Source organism: Choloepus didactylus, chromosome 6, assembly GCF_015220235.1.
Source record: "Choloepus didactylus isolate mChoDid1 chromosome 6, mChoDid1.pri, whole genome shotgun sequence".
Classification (NCBI taxonomy): Eukaryota; Metazoa; Chordata; class Mammalia; order Pilosa; family Megalonychidae; genus Choloepus; species Choloepus didactylus.
Genome location: NC_051312.1, coordinates 31716621 through 31735393, shown reverse-complemented (window position 1 = coordinate 31735393; position 18773 = coordinate 31716621). Strand labels below are relative to the sequence as shown.

The following is an 18773-nucleotide window of genomic DNA, read 5'->3' as shown; positions in this document are numbered from 1 at the left end:
ATGGCAAATTGTCCCACCTGTGGAATTCTCAGAGGATTCTGCAGAATTTGAGTCAGTGCCAGTTTTGTCTTTCAAAATATGTTTAGGAAGAGTCTCGTCTCTACTTTCTTGTGCTTGGCTTTCTTCCTCTTCCTCCTCACCATCTGGGAACTCCCACTGAGACTCGCCCGAATGTTCGTTTACATAGAAATACCGTCTATGATCCCTAAATTACAAGAAAGAAAACACATGTTTTAAGACCCATTCTCCTACAAAGACACTTCCATTTGGTCCTGTCCCAGGACAGCAGTCTGCTCTCACAGGGACAAACCTCTTCTTAATGGACTGCTATTCACAAAGGCAACAAAGAGCTTTGACAATTGAGAATAGAGAGTCAAGGATAATTCAAAGCTGTTTGCACTGCCAGCAGCTCTGTGAATACAGCCCGAGCCCTCTAATTCCAACAGATGACTTAGAAAACATCTCATTTTTTTTTTGCCAATGCTTTACAGGGTTTCAAGTTTCATTAATGAAGGGACTCAACCACCTAGAACACTAATTTCCCTTCCAAAGAAGAGAACAATGAAGTTTGTGAAAGGTGAATCTTCCCCTCTTGGACCGTGGAATTCACAATTCATACTCTTGATATCAAACACAGTGAAAGCTAAAGAGAGGGAGAGGATCTGGGAGCTGAAAAATAAAAGAGCAAAGATTTCAAATAACGAAAAAAAAATCAAGAAAAGCCAAATATAAAAAGAAATGTTTTCATCTGACCTGCCGGCAGAAGATAGTAATCTTGTTCTTCATTCACATCTTCAGCCACGAAGTTTTCCTTAACTTCACCGAGGTTAATCAGGAGTAGTTGCTTCCAGAGGTCCTGTAAAGCGCACAGAGCTCTCGCATGCGCTTAACCCCAAGCCCGCCCTACTCCGTGCAACAACACTCTGGAGAGTAAAAACCAGCTTTGTCCAATCTTGGGAAAAAATCCGTTACATGGAACACTTTAAACATTGCTTTTTGTTTCTCCAACGTGTGGCTGGCCCAAACTCTGTGAATGCTTGTGGTGCTGTGCCTGCCCAGCACCGCTAACTGCAGCTGCTCTCAGTCTCCAGACAGGCTGTCACGTCATCAAGGTGGTGGTGATCACAAATCATGTCTGAGATGTCAAAGGTGAAAGGTGAAAAGGGGAGAAGAGTGCGTACCTGTCCCAGTGGCAGGACCAGCCTTTAGGAGTGGCGTTTATTTCATATTGTTTTAGTTGTTCTGCTGCATCCTGAAGTTTTCGTTTAAGGTAGTTTCCATTAAGAGCCCCTTCCCGCCAGTCTGCAATCCGAGTCTAGAATCAACAAATAGAGAAACAAGTTAAATACTTTTTCTTCTGTCAGGAGACAGAGATTAAAGGGACACAAGTCTTCTGTTAAAAAGACTGTATTGCTATACTTTGACAGAAGCAGGCAGACCAAAAAGAAAAAGAAAAAGAAGTCCTATCTTAATTTCATGAAGTGATCTTCATGAGTTAAGAAAGAAGTTATGAATTGAGACTGGGCCCCAGTATATTTTTACACTGCCAAAAATGCAGTATCCATGAAAATAAATGGCTTTCCCCCGACTTCAGCCATATTATTAAGACTAGTACCCCCAGTAATTTTACTTTTTTTGGGAGTAGTGGTGGGTAGATAGTTCATTCATTTTAGTACTATCAGCTTCCCATTGAAGTTTTTTACCTAACCCTTCTTTGCCATTTTGTAATGTATACAGTTTAGAAATAGGACTCAAGGCTTTTCTTTTTGGATAAATTCATAATGCTTTAACACTTTCAAAGTACTTTCAATATTATATAGCCTTGTTTGATGGTTACAAATAAAATTTTAATTTGTTAGAAAATCTGTATTAAATTATATGCTTATTGAAGATGTATATTATCATTATATATAAACTCTCAGTATTTTGTTTTAGCTAATATAGTTTTATGTCCTGGGTTGGTGTGTCAAATATGTATCAAGGTTAAAAAGTTAAATTTAGGATCAACACGTAAACACATCCATAGCATGTCATTCAGACTGACTATTCATACCAAAAATGGCTAAATTACCTCTGTCTGTAAGAGCAGCACATGAAAGTTGGAGATGGACTGTCTATTAATGCCGAGAAATTCGAATTTACTGGTCAGGGTATTTGCCAGTTCTCCAATCTGAAACTTTAATACAGGAAAGAAAAAAAGGAAAAGCAAAAACAGAATCAGTAATATTTTCTGTATTATGTTAAAATCTTTCATTTATTGTCAGATACTAAAAATTATGAGCCTGCCTTTAAATGGTCTTCCTCAAACATCTGCCTCTGAAATACCTCATGCAAACAAAATACAAATTTTAATTTACAGTAAGTAAAGTAATTCACAAACCTAAGTGATAAATAATGATAGAAGGTCTATGGGAATCAAATCAGGATTTAAAACTGACACTTTTACTTTCTTTAGAACTTTCAAACTAGAGAAATCTGTTCGATAAGCTATTGTATTTCAGTGGAGAAAACTTGAAAGAAAGTAATTAATTCAAGCATTTAGAATTTATTTTTAGACAATTTCTAGCCATTCAAGCTAGTCTTAGAATTCCTCAATTTGGCCTTAAATTTGCCCTATTCACCTAATCAAGTAAATGACTTATGTTTGGAAATAGTAAAAATTACTTTTACTACTTGCTAATCTGGGGAGAAAACAGTTTAATGGTTGGCCAATTTTTATTTGTCAAGCGGATTAATATACATACTTTCAAATCCTGTTCTTCTTCTACTTTAGGCGCTGTTTGTACTTTTATTTTCTCTGGAGATTCTTCTACTTCCACTTCTTTATCTGAATTCTCATGTATTTTTTCTGAGTTTTCAGCGCCAAGCGCTGTAAAAGAAAATGTGAAATTAAGTAAAGAACCAATATCGAGAGATCCCCATATGTATTTTCTTTTTCTTATAGCAGGGTTACCTGAAAAAGGCTATCAGTTCTCTCTCTTTTACCTGTTTTCCCCTTACTTGTTACAGAATAATTCTTTAGCTTATTCTCCATATAAAGCAAAAATAATTTTATTTTTTATAATCACTTTAAAATACCAATCTATAAATAAAACTGACTTTGTTCTACACTACCCTGTATATCTTCAGCGTTCTCTCTCTTCTTTATCTATTAATTTTTGTCTAATCTTCTCTCTCAGAATACTCTTGCTTCACTTAAAAAAGCTAGGTTCAAATCTGGGATATATATAGGTTCTTTACCAAGTGGGGGGGAAAAAAGGTTCTCAAAATCAGAGCAGTCATTAATTTTAAAGCACCTGATAACTTCCTGATTTGAAATGGTATAATCTATATTGAACCCAGCCAGTCTTCTGTTTGATGTTGATGTCTGTTGATAGTGGGAAATCTCCAAAAGAGAATGGGGAAACCATAAACTCAAATGGAGTAAAAGATATGAACTCTTTGCTCTCTCTCATTTATTTAATACTAGTTTACCCAAACAATACAGTTTGACTAGTTCTGTCATGAGAATTTCACAGATTAAAAAAAAGACCTGAAATGTAACTTGAAAACTTTTTGACTCTTGTTAATCCCTGATCTAAAGAAAAGATGTTACTTGGACATCTCTCTTGACAACTTTTATTAACCTAAGCATTATACCAAGTTCTTAACCTTGTAATGGCCTTGCTCTCCTTTTATTTCATCAATAATAATACTCCTTTCTGCATTTTCAAATTGCCCCCCCGAAAATCTATTATCCCACTTTTTACAAGTTTTTTTTTAATATATTAGAAATCTTACATTTATGGCAGGTACAAGAATTTGACAATTTTAAGTATCACTAGAGCACCAAGACTTGAATATTTTGGAAGGCAATTAAGTCAGGATCTATCAAATTAAAATGCATATACCCCTTGACCTGACAATGCACCACTACGAATCTTATACTGTAGCATTACTTAAAAATGTTGAAAAGACATATGTACCAGGATGTTTACAGTTTTTATTGTGAAGTATCTTAACAAATGTGTTAAAAAATATAATTTAAAAAACAGAACACTCAAGTAGCTACAACTCAGTTTAACAGAAAAATACTAGCAGCACTCCTGACGCCTCCAGTGCCTCTCTGCCATCATGTCACATCAATATCCACCTGTACCTCAAACACCCCAAACAGAACCTCTACCCTGACGGAGTTAGTCACTACATTGCTTTAGTTTTTCCGTACATGGACAGGTCTTTAAACACAATATTTTTGCCTATTTTCTAACATATACATATAAGCTATACACTTATATACATAGATTGTATAACTTATATACGTATGTTCTGTGACATTTTTGTTCAATGTTGTATGATTTTGAGTTACACCCACACTGATGCATGTAACTGTGGTTCATTCATTTTTCACTGAATAATACACAATTTATCCATTCTGCCTCTGATGGACATTTGAGTGCCTTGTTTTTTTTTTCCATACAAACAGAGCACTATTTTTAACACAATTTAAAAAAAAAAATTCAAACAAGGATTTTACATTCATTTATTACTTGTGTTTTTATTCTTCTTTAAATTGTGATCTAAAAGGTATCTTCTGCTAGGTGTACTCAAGTAAAGGCGTGGTGTTCAAACCTTAGTCTCATTTGCAGCTCTCTGATAAAAGAAAATGTAGCAGGGCCTCTACTACTTTACCCTGAATGAAGATAACCTGCATTCCTTTTGTGGGCCCAAACTAACTACCAATCCAACCAGAGGCTAGGGAACTTGTACACAGAGAGCAGAAATGAGGCTAGGCCTGCCAAAGATTAGCCTTGCATGCCTTGCTTACCAACTGGAGAAATAGGGCAAAGGAGAGCCCATGATCCATGATCAAGGCAATTACTGGAGAAAACAATAAAAAAAGGGTTGGGGGCAGCAGTGTCAATCTTGTTTCCTGCCTTTCAGGGAGAAGTAATTCCCATTTAGCAGTGAACACATGACCCAATGGATGCCAGCCTGAGACCTACTCCTCCTCCAGAGGTGGAGCAAGGAAAGGATGGAGAGAAGTGGAAGGAATTTTCATTCCCAGCACTTCCCCAAAAGGAATAAAGTGCTATTTCTTTCTTTTTGCTGAAGGGGGAAACTCTTCGACACCTTTCAACACTAAAGTTTAATGGAAAGCCCAAATTACCAGTTTCTCCATTTTCTGGAGTCTCTCGCCCAGTTTTGCTAGAACTCCGGCTAGTAGATTCTGGACTGGTAGCTCGAACAAACATCTTCCATTTTCCTCTTTTAGACATAAGTCTACGCATTCCATCTTGAGATGCTGGCTGGCTGATATCAGAACGTGGACTAGACCCTGACACACTACCATCTCCTTCCTCCAAGGCTCGCAACTCTGCCTACAAAGAATATGACAATAAAGTTAGAATTTCATTAACTGCTTATCAACATTTAAATATTAAAGTGAGTAGCAGGAATGGTAGCCATGACTATGTTCTTGCAATTTAAATCCTCTAAGGCAGGAAGCATTTCTTAATACATTTTTCCATCAGAGCTGAGCACTGTTGCTCCATATTGTTACTACTCAATAAACGATCACTCATGATTATAGTAACAAACACTGATTTGAAGGGGATTTGTAGTCTACAGATCCACAAATAGACAAACTTTTCAATGTGTAACGACAGAAGAGAAAGCTTCATTAGCTAGTCCATCTCTACAGCTTTACTTTCAAATTTTTCAAATACTGAAAAACGGTAAGGAGATATTACTGCTCTAATACCTGTTAAGATTCTGCATTTTACTCAAGGCCGCTTTAAGAAAGCAGCAGATGAAACTGTTAGGGGAGAGGGGTGGGGAGTGGGTCAGAAAATAGTTAAAAACTAAATCCTCAAGCAGGCAAGTTTCCTGTGGACCATCTTTTAAAAAGGAAAGCACATGAAAGTTTAGGTTCTTCTTACTTCTGTTATCTTACAAGGTCCATTTAATTATCCAAACAATGCCATGGGTAATCATTGGAAGTCAACTTGCACTTCAATGGTTGGATTAAAAACCAAGTCATTCGTTAAGAAGGTGTGCCAGTTTGGATATATGATGCCCCCCAAAAAGCCATGTTCTATAATGCAATCCTGTTGGGGCAGATTTATTATCTTTTGATTAGGGTGGAACCTTTGGATTGAGTGTTTTGATGGAGATGTGTGCGACTCACCCAACTGTGGGTGATACTTTTGTGTGGCCCTGCCCATTCAGCGCGGGTCTTAATTGGTTCAGTGGAGTATTTAAAAGAGAAGCTGAGAGCTGACATAGTCCCAGATGCTTGCTGATGCTTAGAGATGGTTGCTGATGCAGAAAGAAGGATGTTTGGAGATGCTAAGCCAAGAGATGAAGTCCAAAGTTTGCCTCAGAGAAGCTTAGAGAGACCCAGAGACATTTTGGAGACACCATTTTGAAACACAACCTGGGAGCAAAGGAACAGAAGACGCCAACCACATGCCTTCCCAGCTGACAGAGGTGTTCCACACACCTTTGGCTGTTCTTCAGTAAAGGTATCCTCTTGGTGATACCTTAGTTTGGGCACCTTTCCAGCCTTAGAACTCTAAATTTGTAACCAAACAAACCCCCTTTATAAAAGCCAACCCATTTCTGGTATTTTACATAATGGCAGCATTAGCAAATGGAAGAGAAGGTAAATAAAAGTTTCATTACTCACTCACTGGATCTATCTTAAATCAGAATAATGTCCATCTTTTTTGGTTAACTCCCCAAAGCATCAACAGGGACCAGAACTGCAAAACTCTAGCTAAAGTTTTTATTGCATAACCTTAAACATATCTAGATGAAGAGACCAAAAAACCAAAATCCCGAAAATGGTCTTAAGTTGAGTGCAATGATCCCTGAAATATGACAGTTCTAAGGGGAGAAAAATGTACTTTAACTCCTAATAAGTTCTTCAAAAACTTACTTTTTTCCTTTCCAAAACTAGCTCCAGCTCAAGAGTATCTTGTTCCTCTTCCTCCTCACTTTCTCCAGATTGAACAACACTGCATAGATCCTCCTGAGAAGGGTCTTCCATATTGTCCATCATAATTTCCTGTGGCTTTACTATTGTTACTGCTTCTTCTACTGTTGTACTTGCTTCCTTCACTTCTGAAACTGGTTCTACTTCTTTACAAATTACTTTTCTTCTCCATCTTTCTTCTTCCTCTTTTATTCCCTCAGGTAATAAAGGAGCAATTAGGGATGCTGCTACCCCTTTCTTTTCCTCTTCGTTATTTGAGAGAGCCTGAATTCCTTCATTTACTTCCTGTAAAGAATAAAATAATCTCACTTAATTCTCAAAGAAATATCACCTGTATTTATATAAATTGCTCATGTTAACACTGCCTGTATTTCTCAGTCACTGGATGCTCTTCCACTACCTACACCCAATGGCTTAGTATATATACGCTATATCATTTTCCCTTTATGTGTATAACGGACACATTGTTCGTTAGAAAGGCAGTGGTTGAACCAGAGCCTAGTTCTGGATAGGACTCAAACATATCCTCCTTCTGTTCTCAGGAAGCAGACTAGTAAGAGGCTGTGCCAGTTTGAGTGTATTGTGTCCCCCAAATGCCATTATCTTTATAGTCTTGTGTGGGGCAGAAGTTTTGGTGTTGGTTAGATTTGCTTGGAGTGTGCCCCACCCAGCTGTGGGAGATAATTTTGATGAGATGTTCCCATGGAGGCGTGGCCCCGCCCATTCAGGGTGGGCCTTGATCAGTGGAGCTATATAAATGAGCTGACTTGGGAAGAAAGAGAGTGCAGCTGGGAGTGATGTTTTGAAGAGAAGCAAGCTTGCTAGAAAGGAACGTCCTGGGAGAAAGCCGTTTTGAGGCCGGAGCTTTGGAGCAGATGACCACTGGCCGTCCTCCGGTGAAGGTACCCGATTGCTGAGGTGTTACCTTGGATGCTTTGTGGCCTTAAGACTGTAACTGTGTAGCGAAATAAATCCCCGTTTTATAAAAGCCAATCCATCTCTGGTGTTTTGCATTCTGCAGCATTAGCAAACTAGGACAGAGGCAGAGGGAGGCAAGCTTAAATAAGACCAGAGTTTTGTCAGTTCAACACATGACTGGATAAATCTTCACCTTCCTCTTCTGTTCAACAAAATAACCTCACAGATATGCTCTGAAGGTGATTCAGAAGAAAGTGAATTATTTCTAAAATGAAATGTGTGATTACATGTAGTATATATTTCCTCTATGGGGGTAATATTTGTCTTACCTCCCTCCTAGAGCTGTAAAGATAAAATTATTCTGAAAATATTTTGACACACAAAAAAATCATTTAAAAATTCAAGATAAATTAAAATTCAAGACATGGTTTCTGAAGAATACAGCTTACTTATCTTACTAGCAGGGTTATAGAAATACTTAAGTTTCACTAAAAGTAGTTTTTAATGTTTAAGGCAACTAACCTTTTTATTTTAAAAAGTCTGAGGTAGAATCCCAAAGTAACAGAACTATTCTGTCTCAAGTAGTGATGGAGAACTGGAGCCCCGCCTGCTTGGCTGCTCCACATCCTTCACACAACCCAAGGAGCCTCTGTGGCACCCTAAAGTTCCAAAAGAATCACTGGACTAGATAATTACTAGACAAATGCCAAGCAAAACTCTAAGAAACAGAATTTATCCTATTTTATATCTGTATCCTAAAATATCAACAAAAGGTCGTATGCCAATGCTCAGAGTAATATTCAAGTTTTTTAGATCTGAAAATAAGTGAACGTGGTAAGTTGAAACACTGACCTTTTTAACTTCTCGCTTGGCTATGACTGGTCCACTTTTACTACTGGAAACAGAAATAGTTTTCTCCTTAGTATATACATCCGTGTTTACTACAAAACTAGATTCAGCACCTGTTACAGAACTAAAAGAAATATATATACTTAGCAAGGAAAAGAGCAGACAAATTTTCTACAAAAGATTAATTTTCTTCTAGGTAATTTCTTTGTAACTTCCATTCTTACCTGGGTTGATAATGTTGTAATCCCTGTACCTGGGTAGCAAGATATTGGGGTAACTCCCAAGTAACTTCATTTGTTTGCGTGTTCCAGTAATAATAGCATCCTGTGTTCTCATCCCAGACTTCCTGCCAATCTCCCATCTCAATTCCAACTAGAAGAACATAAAACAAGTTTTAAGAAACACAAACTCCTCTACCCACTATTCAGACTATATTCCAAGTCAGCTCTAAAAGCACAAAAATCAAACAAAGGATTTTTCAACTTTGGCACCATTAACATCTTGGGCTGGATAATTCTTTGTTGTGAGGGACTGCCTTGTGCTTTCTAAGATGTTCAGTAGCATCCCTAGCCTGCAGCCTCTACCCATTAGATGCTAGTAACACCGTCCCAGTTGTGAAAATCAAAAATGTCTCCAGGCACTACCAAATGTCCTGTGGGGAGCACCCCCTCCCTCCATTGAGAACCCCTGATTCAACACCAAATACTATTTTCTCAATAGATACTGAGTCACCTGGCATCATCTGCTTGGTTAAAATGACAAGAAATTACCTTTCAAAAGATAAAGCATTTGGGTTTTCACCTTTAGGAATTTCAATGCCTAGAATACCTTCAAGGATTGCACTTTTTTTTTTTTTAAATCTGAGAACCAAGCTTACCTCCTGCCAGTGAACACTGAGTGTCATACTGCCACCCTGACGTTTGGGTTGAGTCTGTTCCATTTGAAGTAGTGGAAGAAAGGGCAGATGTTGCTGATTCCTTGGGTTCTGGTCGTGGTGGAGTTGGAGGCGGAGCAGAAGCTCCAATAGGAGCTACAGGCTGAGGTGCTGTTATGGCATCAATCTCCTTTTCAATGAAAACAGAAGCACATGCATTAATTACATGAAGACCAGAAATGCAGGGACCTGATGATCACTTAAAAAAAAAAATCTAATATATTCAGTTCTCAACTTCTCAAGTAAAAACTCTCATCTACCAATTAGGTGAGTTCCTCAAACCCTTCCATTCTTCAATTATCTTTTTCTTATAACCTTTACAAAAAGAGAAAAGAGAGAGGGAAAAAGATGGAAAGGGAGGGAGGAAAGGAGTGAAGGATGGAAACACTGAGAGACTGAAAAGGATGCATTCCAATAACTAAAATCTCAAACAAAAGCACCACGAACCGCTAGGAAGTTGGCCAATGTACTGTCGATATCGGATGACTGGTTTCCATTTGCCTCTTTTGACTGTACTGGTTTTTCTGAAACATCACTCTCGTCATCATCACTGTCAGCATATGCACCAAGTAAGCAAAGACCTCCTAGAAACAAAAGGTAAACATATCAGTGACAGCAGTGTCAATATACCCAAGGAAGTATACAAAAGAAAATAGAATATGGTTCTTTAACCAAAGAATTTACGTTTAGTTTACTTATAAGTATAACAAAGCCTCTGAATTAGTAACCACTGAAATACCTCAGAGAGGTATAAGGTACCACCTTATATACTATAGCTAATAAAAAAAATGAATCCACGTAGCTATTTGACATCCTCCCCAAAATGCGTGTTCAAACAATTATTCAACCGCATTCTCTTTCAAAATCACTCATAGTACAGGACAAATTTTAGAATTTGGTGATTAAATTGTTCACCTCAAGTAGTCAACCCAATGTTGCAAGCTGAAGTAGATTTTCAAAGTAAAAATAAAGCTTTTCAAATGATAATTCTTCAAATAGAAAGTGACAGGAATTAAAATGGAACTCAAAACAACTAGAACCAATGATCAATGTCTTCCTCAAACTTAAGGTATCAGGTGTGCCCTCCTTAATGTTGCTATGTCATTTCCTTTTGGATCATGTGTGGCTACTCTAATGTCACAATTAAGTGTACATATAGACTCCTCTCTATAATTTTACTATAACAGTTACATAAAATGTTAAAATTCTAGCTAGACTTTTCAGCTATCAGTAAGACTAAAAGACACAGTGGGTTAGTTGCTGAAACTGTTGAATCACTTTGCTTTGAAAGATAAACTAAAAAAGGCTTATTGGGATACTAGCCATCCTTCCATACACAGCAAAACAAAACAAACAAACAAGAAACCACTAAATTTCACAGCATCTGGGACATTCTATGATCTCAATAAATATCTGTTAAGTAAAAAGATTTATCAGGGAGTAAAATCTTGTTTTTATCATACATTCCATAAATGAACTAATGGGTTCAACCAAAAGTAAATTTAAGTTGTTCTGCAAATCATACAACACTTCAGTCACACATGCTGTGCTGGTTTGAATGTATTATGTCCCCCAGAAAAAGCCATATTCTTTGATGTAATCTTGTGGGGCAGACATATTAATGGGGATTAAGTTGAAATGTTTGGATTAGGTTGTTTGCATGGAAATGTGCCCCACCCAACTGTAGGTGATAACTCTGAGGAGGTATTTCCATGGAGGCACGGCCCCACCCATTTAGGGTGGACCTTGATCAATGGAGCCATATAAATGAGCTGACAAACAGAAGGAACTCAGTGACGTTTTGAAGAGGAGCTACAGCCAAGAGGGACACTTTGAAGAATGCACTGCAACGGAGAGAGGAGCTTCAGCTTACAGAGACATTTTGGAGATGGCCTTTGAAAGCCGACTTAGAGAGGACAAACACCCCAACAACAACTAAGAATGACATTTTTGAGGAGCTGAAGCCTAGAGAGGAACGTTCTGGGAAAAAGCCATTTTGAAACCAGAACTTGGAGCTGATACCAGCCACATGCCTTCCCAGCTAACAAAGGTTTTCCGGATGCCATTGCCCTTCCTCCAGTGAAGGTACCTGATTGCTGATGCATTACCTTGGATGTTTTATGGCCTTAAGACTGTAACTGTGTAACCAAATAAATCCCTTTAAAAAAAGCGAGTCCATTTCTGGTGCTCTGCATTCCGGCAGCATTAGCAATCTAGAACATATGTCTTGCCTTCATAGTTTTTTACTATACAGATAAGTTCTTACACTAAATATAAATTTCAAAAATACTATTTTGTACTGACTAGAACGATTTTTAAGTAGACATTTGGCAGTGTTTCCAAATATCTTCTAGTTACCAAAAAAAAAAAAAATTTTTTTTTTTGTCTAATAGTTTTTGGACATGCCAATTTCCCTAATTTCCTGAATAAGAGGTACTAATTTTAAGGAAATTTTTCTGTATGGGAAAAAGCTGCACCTTAGGATTTAGCGCTGATGATTTTTGGAGCGGAAATAGGGGAATTTATATTTTTATACTAAAAACACTAGTTTAGAGACAATCATAGACATAATCGCCCAGGTCATTGACCTTAATTCTATATCCTTTGGTGAAGGTTCCAACCAGGTGAGCTGGATGGAATTTTAGCAGAATACAAGCTCCACCAGGGCAGAAATTTTTGTCTGTTTTGTTCACTGCTATATTCCTGGTGCAGAAGAGTGGCTGGCATACAAAAGGTGTTCAAGAAGTTTGTCTGAGTGGAAGAAATCACCCCAGGAATGCCCCTTGCTTGTCTATGAAACCACTTTGTATTTCTTCATGCCCCTCTCATTTCTTCAAGCAGGAGTACCTCCCCAGTATATACTTTTCATGGTATATACACTACACCTCTTCTAAGCTTCTAATAACATAATGCCTTTTACATTAGCAAGATAAAATGAAAACGATTAAACCTCGTATTTGTGGAAAAAAGGCATACTTCATATTGTTAGATATATTGTAAATTCTTAAGAGCAATCTTTTAACATGTATCAAGGACTACAAACTCTTCAAATGATTTTTAACTAGATAATTCCTTCTCAGAGAATATGATCCCAGGAAACGACTCAAAAATTTTTTTGTACAAAGCTTCTGGTAACATTATTTAAATAACTGAACGTTGTGGCATAAGGAAAATATTAAAAAATAGATTGGGGTGATGAATGCATAACTATATTATGGTACTATGAAGAAATGATTGTACACCATGGATGATTGTATGGTATGTGACTATATCTCAATAAAACTGAATTTAATTAACAAAAAACAAAAAACAAAAAACAAAACTGAAAGTTGGAAACAACTCAAATGCTCCCAAGTAAGGTACTGGGAAAGCAAATTACAGCACAGTAACTCATGAAATATTATTTTGTCATTAATCAGTTCATTACAGGATTACATGAAGTAATGCTAAGGGGATTAAAAAGTAATACTAAAGGAATAAAAGCAAGACAAAAGCAAAATATAAGATGCATGTACATTCTAGTCACACTTTTGAAAATTAAGTGGACTGATTTCAAACAGTTCTTAACAGCACTGTAAAATTTAATACATGCAATGAAATTTAATTAAAATTTAGTGGACATCAATAGGGAAACTGTGCCGGTTTGGATGTATTATGTCCCCCAAAACACCATGTTCTTTGATGTAATCTAGTAGGGACAAAGGTATTAGTGTTGATCAGGTTGGAATCTTTGGATTAATTTGTTTCCATGGAGACATGACCCACCTAAGGTGATACCTTTGATTAAATTATTTCCATGGAGGCATGGCCTCTCCCATTCAGCGGAATCAAATCACTGGCACCCTATATGTGCTCAGACAGAAGGAGCTCACTGTTTCAGCCAAGAGAGACATTTTGAAGATGGCCATTGAAAGTAGACTTCTGCTACTCCAGAGTTTACATGGGAGAAACTAAGAGAATACCCCCAGAAGCCTAGAGAGAAACGTCCTGGGAGAAAGCCATTTTGAAACACACATGGGAGCAAAGGAAGAAGACGCCAGCCAAGTGCCTTCCCAGACAACAGAGGTGTTCCTGACACCACTGGCCATTCTTCTGTAAAGGTACTCTATTACTGATGCCTTAGCTTGGACACTTTTATGGCCTTAAGCCACATGCCTTCCCAGACAACAGAGGTGTTCCTGACACCATTGGCCATTCTTCTGTACAAGTACTCTATTGTTGATGCCTTATATTGGACACTTTTATGGCCTTAAGATTGAAACTCTGTAACCAAATAAACCCCCTTTATAAAAGCCAATCCATTTCTGGTATCATGCATAATGGCAGCATTAGCAAACTGGAAGAGAAACATTCTGTGTTTACAATAATACTGCAAAAAAATACTCACAATATTATCATGCAAAACTGCTTAATCTTAGCAAATGAAAAATGCTCCACACAAACATGCTTTCGAATACTGAGATTTGTTGCTATGCACGGAAACCAGAGGAAGCAAGACCATTCTTCAGAATCATAGTTTTTTTGGAAGGGGGCTGACTCCTCAAATCTTTCTTAATAGATTGTGTCATGCAGTCTGGAAATTAGCTAAGTACAGTAAGCAGTAAACTATTTCTTACATTATCTTCCAAAGATGCTTCTGGAACACAGTAACTGTGTTCTTATACTCCCAGTAACTCTAAGTTCATTACAGCTTAAACCTTTTGGGTCAGAGACTATTAATATCAATATAATAAAAGCTATCGACCATCTCCCAAAAAAACACTCAAGTGTACAATTTCAGGGGCTCTGTGGACCCCCAACACTCATCTGTGGTCCCTTCTTTCTAGAAGATGCTAAACAAATACGGCTGACTATTGTAATAATCTACTGATACAACTTAATAGAGCTTATTCTGAATTTTCCCTCAGATAATTTCACATACATATACCCTAATATTTTCCAGCATAAAGATACCACACATATTTGCTCTAGTATCCTATAAAACATACTTTGCCAACTTTGAAATGTTTTTGTTTTATCACTCTTATAAATTTTTGTGGAAAGAAATCTCGCATGTTTTTAGTAAGAAAAGCAAAATCCTTTAATAACTCAAATAAATCATCTTAAGAATAATAAACAATCAAGTCTTGATTACCCTAATAGCTACATATAGCCAAGCAAATAATGGAAATGATTCCCTTTGGTTTTTGTTTGACACTTTTCCATCTGCATTATACCAACTGGGGAGTAAGAAATGAGTTATGGTGCAGGATAAAGCTGGACTGAATGAAAACATTTCTGTTTACAAGGCACACAAAGGCCTAATGCACTGACAAGCAATCAAGGATATTTTTCCTAGGAACATTAAAATTCTACTTCTCTTCCACAATTCTTAGAAAGCTCAAAGGAAATAATATATGTACTTGGTAAATATAAAATGGTATATAGTTCTATAACTTTTCTCACAACCAAGTTTTTAGCTTTCCTAAATCAACACATCAAGTTTTTCTTTTATAAAAAGTGGCAAATTGGAGGCGGGGAAAACAAAAGCACCTAATATTTTAGGCGTCAAATAATACAAAAAGTATTCCAAACTGGAAAACAAACAAACAAACAAAAAACCCAAATTACTACCAACTATTAAGTATTTAAGTAACAAAACACATTTTAATCTTTCAAAATATAGAGAGAAAAATAACACTTTTGGCACCTATGGGTCAGAACTTTATACATATTACCCAATTTAATCCTCATTGTAACTCAAGGCTATCAGACCTATCTTACAGATAAGGTCCAGTGCAATTAAGAACTGCCCTAAGGTAGAACAATGATTTGAACTCTGTCTACAAAACCACTGTTGAAAATATTCCTTGATGCTTAAAAAATATTTTATAAGAGCAATTTTCCGTTCCACAAACATTTGATAGGTACCAATCAAGGCAGCATACTAGAAAAGGAATAAAGACATGGTCAGTGATTTTAAGGAACACCAACCTAGTGGAAAGCCAGAAAAACAATTACAAAATAGCATTAGAAGAAAGTGTTACAATGTACTCGAGTAGAGAACAAGCAACCACAAATTTTGCAGCACATGCATCTTAACAAGCCCAAGCCCTCACAAAGTATCGTGAATTTCCATTTTATGGGAAAAATACAAGTCAGCAACACTGAACGATTCAATAAAACATTCTATATAAAAATCCAGTTAGATTCCAATGAAAGACATTCTAGAAAAGATGTAAAACAAATCTATACCTGTTGCTTTAACAGCTGTGGGTCTGGCGGTCATGACTGGTTTTGGAGGAGTCTGAGCAACTCTGGGAACCTCCACGACCACTTCCTTTTCATCTGTATTTTAGAAATGAGCAAAGAAAATGACAGTCAAACTACGGACCTACACTGCATCAATTAAAAGTCACTAACCCAAATAATCGGGAGATGATAAACGAGCATAGCTAGGATCTTCCATTTGCCTGGGGATTTTAACATTAACAATCTGAATAATGTATACAAAAATTAAAATTTTAACATCTCTTTAAAATATTCTAAGGTGAAATAATCAAAACAAAATCAAAAAATTCTAAGGTGATTTCATGTGAAATCAACAGAGCTCTATATAATTCCATCTCTAGATACCCACTTTAGATAAGCTCTCAAATGTACAAACAGGCAGGGTATTCACTGAAGCACTGCCCCAAACTGGAAAGAAGGCTGAAATAACCTAAATGTCCATCAACAGTGGAATGAATAAACTGGTATATTCATACCACGGAATACTACAAAGCAGTTAAAATTCAACAAAGTAGAATTAGTGTGTCGACGTAAAATCACAAAAATAAATGATCATAAAAGGATGTTCATGGTTTGATACCAGTTACACGAAAAATAAATCTCACAGTATAAAAATATATAAAATACACAAAGGAGTATACACACTAACTTAGAGATAGTCCGAGGAAATTGGAAAAAAATGGAATTTGGGTAGTAGGGGGATTTGGCTCTGTCGGTAAAGTTTTATGTCTTTAAATAGAAAAAAAGATACAAAGCACTGTGTTTGGGTATTAACGTTTTGGTAATGGATGGTGGTGATGGTAGTACAACACTGAATATATTTAACAGGACTGAATTACATACTAGCAAGTGGTTAAAATGGGAAATATTATGGTTTGTATGTTACCACAATAAAGTAAAAGAAAAAAAAAAGATATGAAGCAAAAAAAAAAAACAGGCAAAACAATAACATCTGCTTAATCGGGATTAGATATATATTACGTTTTTGCATATGAAATACTTCAAATGACGATCTTTCTTCTTCAGGCTACCACAAGGCCTTTACAAGGAGCATGGCTATAGTATTTTTTTTCTCGATTTTTTAAATGCTGAAATTATTGCGGCTTGTCGGGCGTCCAGCCCCCAAAATAGGGTTAATCCAAGTTGCACAAGCACATGGCAACGTACAAGGTTTAGTTCTCCAGAATTTGGGGGCAGTTACGCTCTGATCGGCATAACAGGATTGGCTCAAGTCTAAAGAACGTCTATCTAAGTTTCAACAAAAACAGAGGGAAAAAAAGTACATGTAGAAAAGGCCGGGTTCCAGTCACCAAGCCTAGAAAACTCGTACACACATTTAAAGACATTTAAAACTGACACTGAACGTCTGGGAAAATCAGGATGCCTGGGCCACAGTCAGATTTCAAACGTTCCCAAGTCAACCCCTGCAACAGAGATGGCGCCTCGGGATCGGCCCCAGCCGAGCGCCGAGCGATCCACCGGTCCCTTCCGCCGCCTCGGGGCCCACAGCCGCGCTGCAGCAGGCCGCACGCAGGGAGGCCTCGGAAGCGCCGCCGCCAGCCCGGGTTTCTCTTCCTTCCAGATCCGGCCGGGCTCCCGGAGAGGCCTAGGCCGCAAGCCCCGAGCTCGAGTTTCGGATGCCCCGACTCGGGGCCGGGGCCCCTCGCGCACCCTAACCTTCTGAAGGCGAGTCGTCTGGAGCCGCAGCAGCAGGCACCGCGGTCGTCGTCGGCGGTGCCGCTGGGGCTGGCTGACTGGGGGTCGCAGCCGTCGAGTCCGGTTCGGTGTCGGGCTCCGGCTCCGGGTCCCGTCCGGGCGTGCTGCTCCGGGGACCCGGCGGGGACAGCTGCAGAATAGGCCTGCGGCCGGGTACCGCCCGGGACTTCTTCCCCATCGCGAGCCCGAGCGCGAGCAGCCTGCGTCGGGCAGCCGAAAGGGGCGGGCTCTCGGCGTCGCGATGCGTAATCAACATTCATACACTGAGAACACCACCTCTCCGCGAGAATCCGCTTTTAACTGGAGAAGCACGCGTCCGCGCAAGCGCCTTCGATCCTTTACGCTCTCAAGACTCCTCCTCTCCCAGGGTTGGAGGGCGGGCTTTACCACGGCTCTAGGCGATTGGCAATTTTGACACAGAGAAGGGGCAGGTAGCCAATGGAAAAGGGAAAAGGTGAACGTCGAGCCAATAGTGCGTAGGGTCTGTCTTTAGACGGCTATCCTGACTTCCAGCTTAATGTCTTTTGCTGAGTCTTGTGTTTGTCCCTTTGTCCTCCATTTTGTGGCTAATGTCGGCTGTCTGCTGGATGTCTGTAACTTATGCTGTAGAAAATTGTGTTGCTTTACTCCCTTTTCCAGATTTCGCCCTGAGTATTGTGGCCTACTTTGAATATATCATTGACTGTTAAATCGAATACTGGGTCTTTTACGCTTTTGTAAATTAGAACACAAAGAAAACGTCTCATATTGTGTGCCGTATCAGCTTAGGAAAAAAACCACCAGACATCCGATTGCCTACGAGTGAAAGCCTAAATTTCGGGGATGGAATACAAAAGCCTCCACCACCTGGTCCCGCTGGTGCCCTCAACCTCCTGTACTAGATTGATCTTCCTTTACCCTGTTCAAGTCCCACTGCTCCAGCTAGTTAGACTATGGCCTTTCTCACCTGCAGAGCTAAGCGTTAGCTGGAATGATTGCTGCACCAGACAGCATAATTCTTTTCATTCCTCAGGGATCAAAGCAGTTATTATTTCTCTCAGTGCCCAGTCCCTCCCCAGCACTTGATATCCTGTTCTTAGTACTTGACTTCCTCTCTAAATTGAACTT

General features: G+C 38.4%; 1 protein-coding gene across 1 annotated transcript in view; it reads right to left on the bottom strand.

Moving 5' to 3' along the window:
* The window catches only part of FNBP4 (formin binding protein 4), a 40486-nt gene extending 22547 nt beyond the window's left edge, over positions 1-17939 (bottom strand). Inside the window, exons 1-12 of the mRNA XM_037838484.1 lie at positions 17628-17939; positions 15915-16007; positions 10128-10264; positions 9624-9810; positions 8971-9118; positions 8750-8870; positions 6923-7264; positions 5150-5360; positions 2745-2869; positions 2072-2176; positions 1182-1315; positions 18-205 (exon numbers count right to left, since the gene is read on the bottom strand). Of these exons, the coding sequence (XP_037694412.1) occupies positions 18-205; positions 1182-1315; positions 2072-2176; positions 2745-2869; positions 5150-5360; positions 6923-7264; positions 8750-8870; positions 8971-9118; positions 9624-9810; positions 10128-10264; positions 15915-16007; positions 17628-17922 (2086 nt within the window). The 5' untranslated portion in view covers positions 17923-17939. The remainder of the gene's footprint in view (positions 1-17; positions 206-1181; positions 1316-2071; positions 2177-2744; positions 2870-5149; positions 5361-6922; positions 7265-8749; positions 8871-8970; positions 9119-9623; positions 9811-10127; positions 10265-15914; positions 16008-17627) is intronic.
* Positions 17940-18773: the final 834 nt, after the last annotated feature.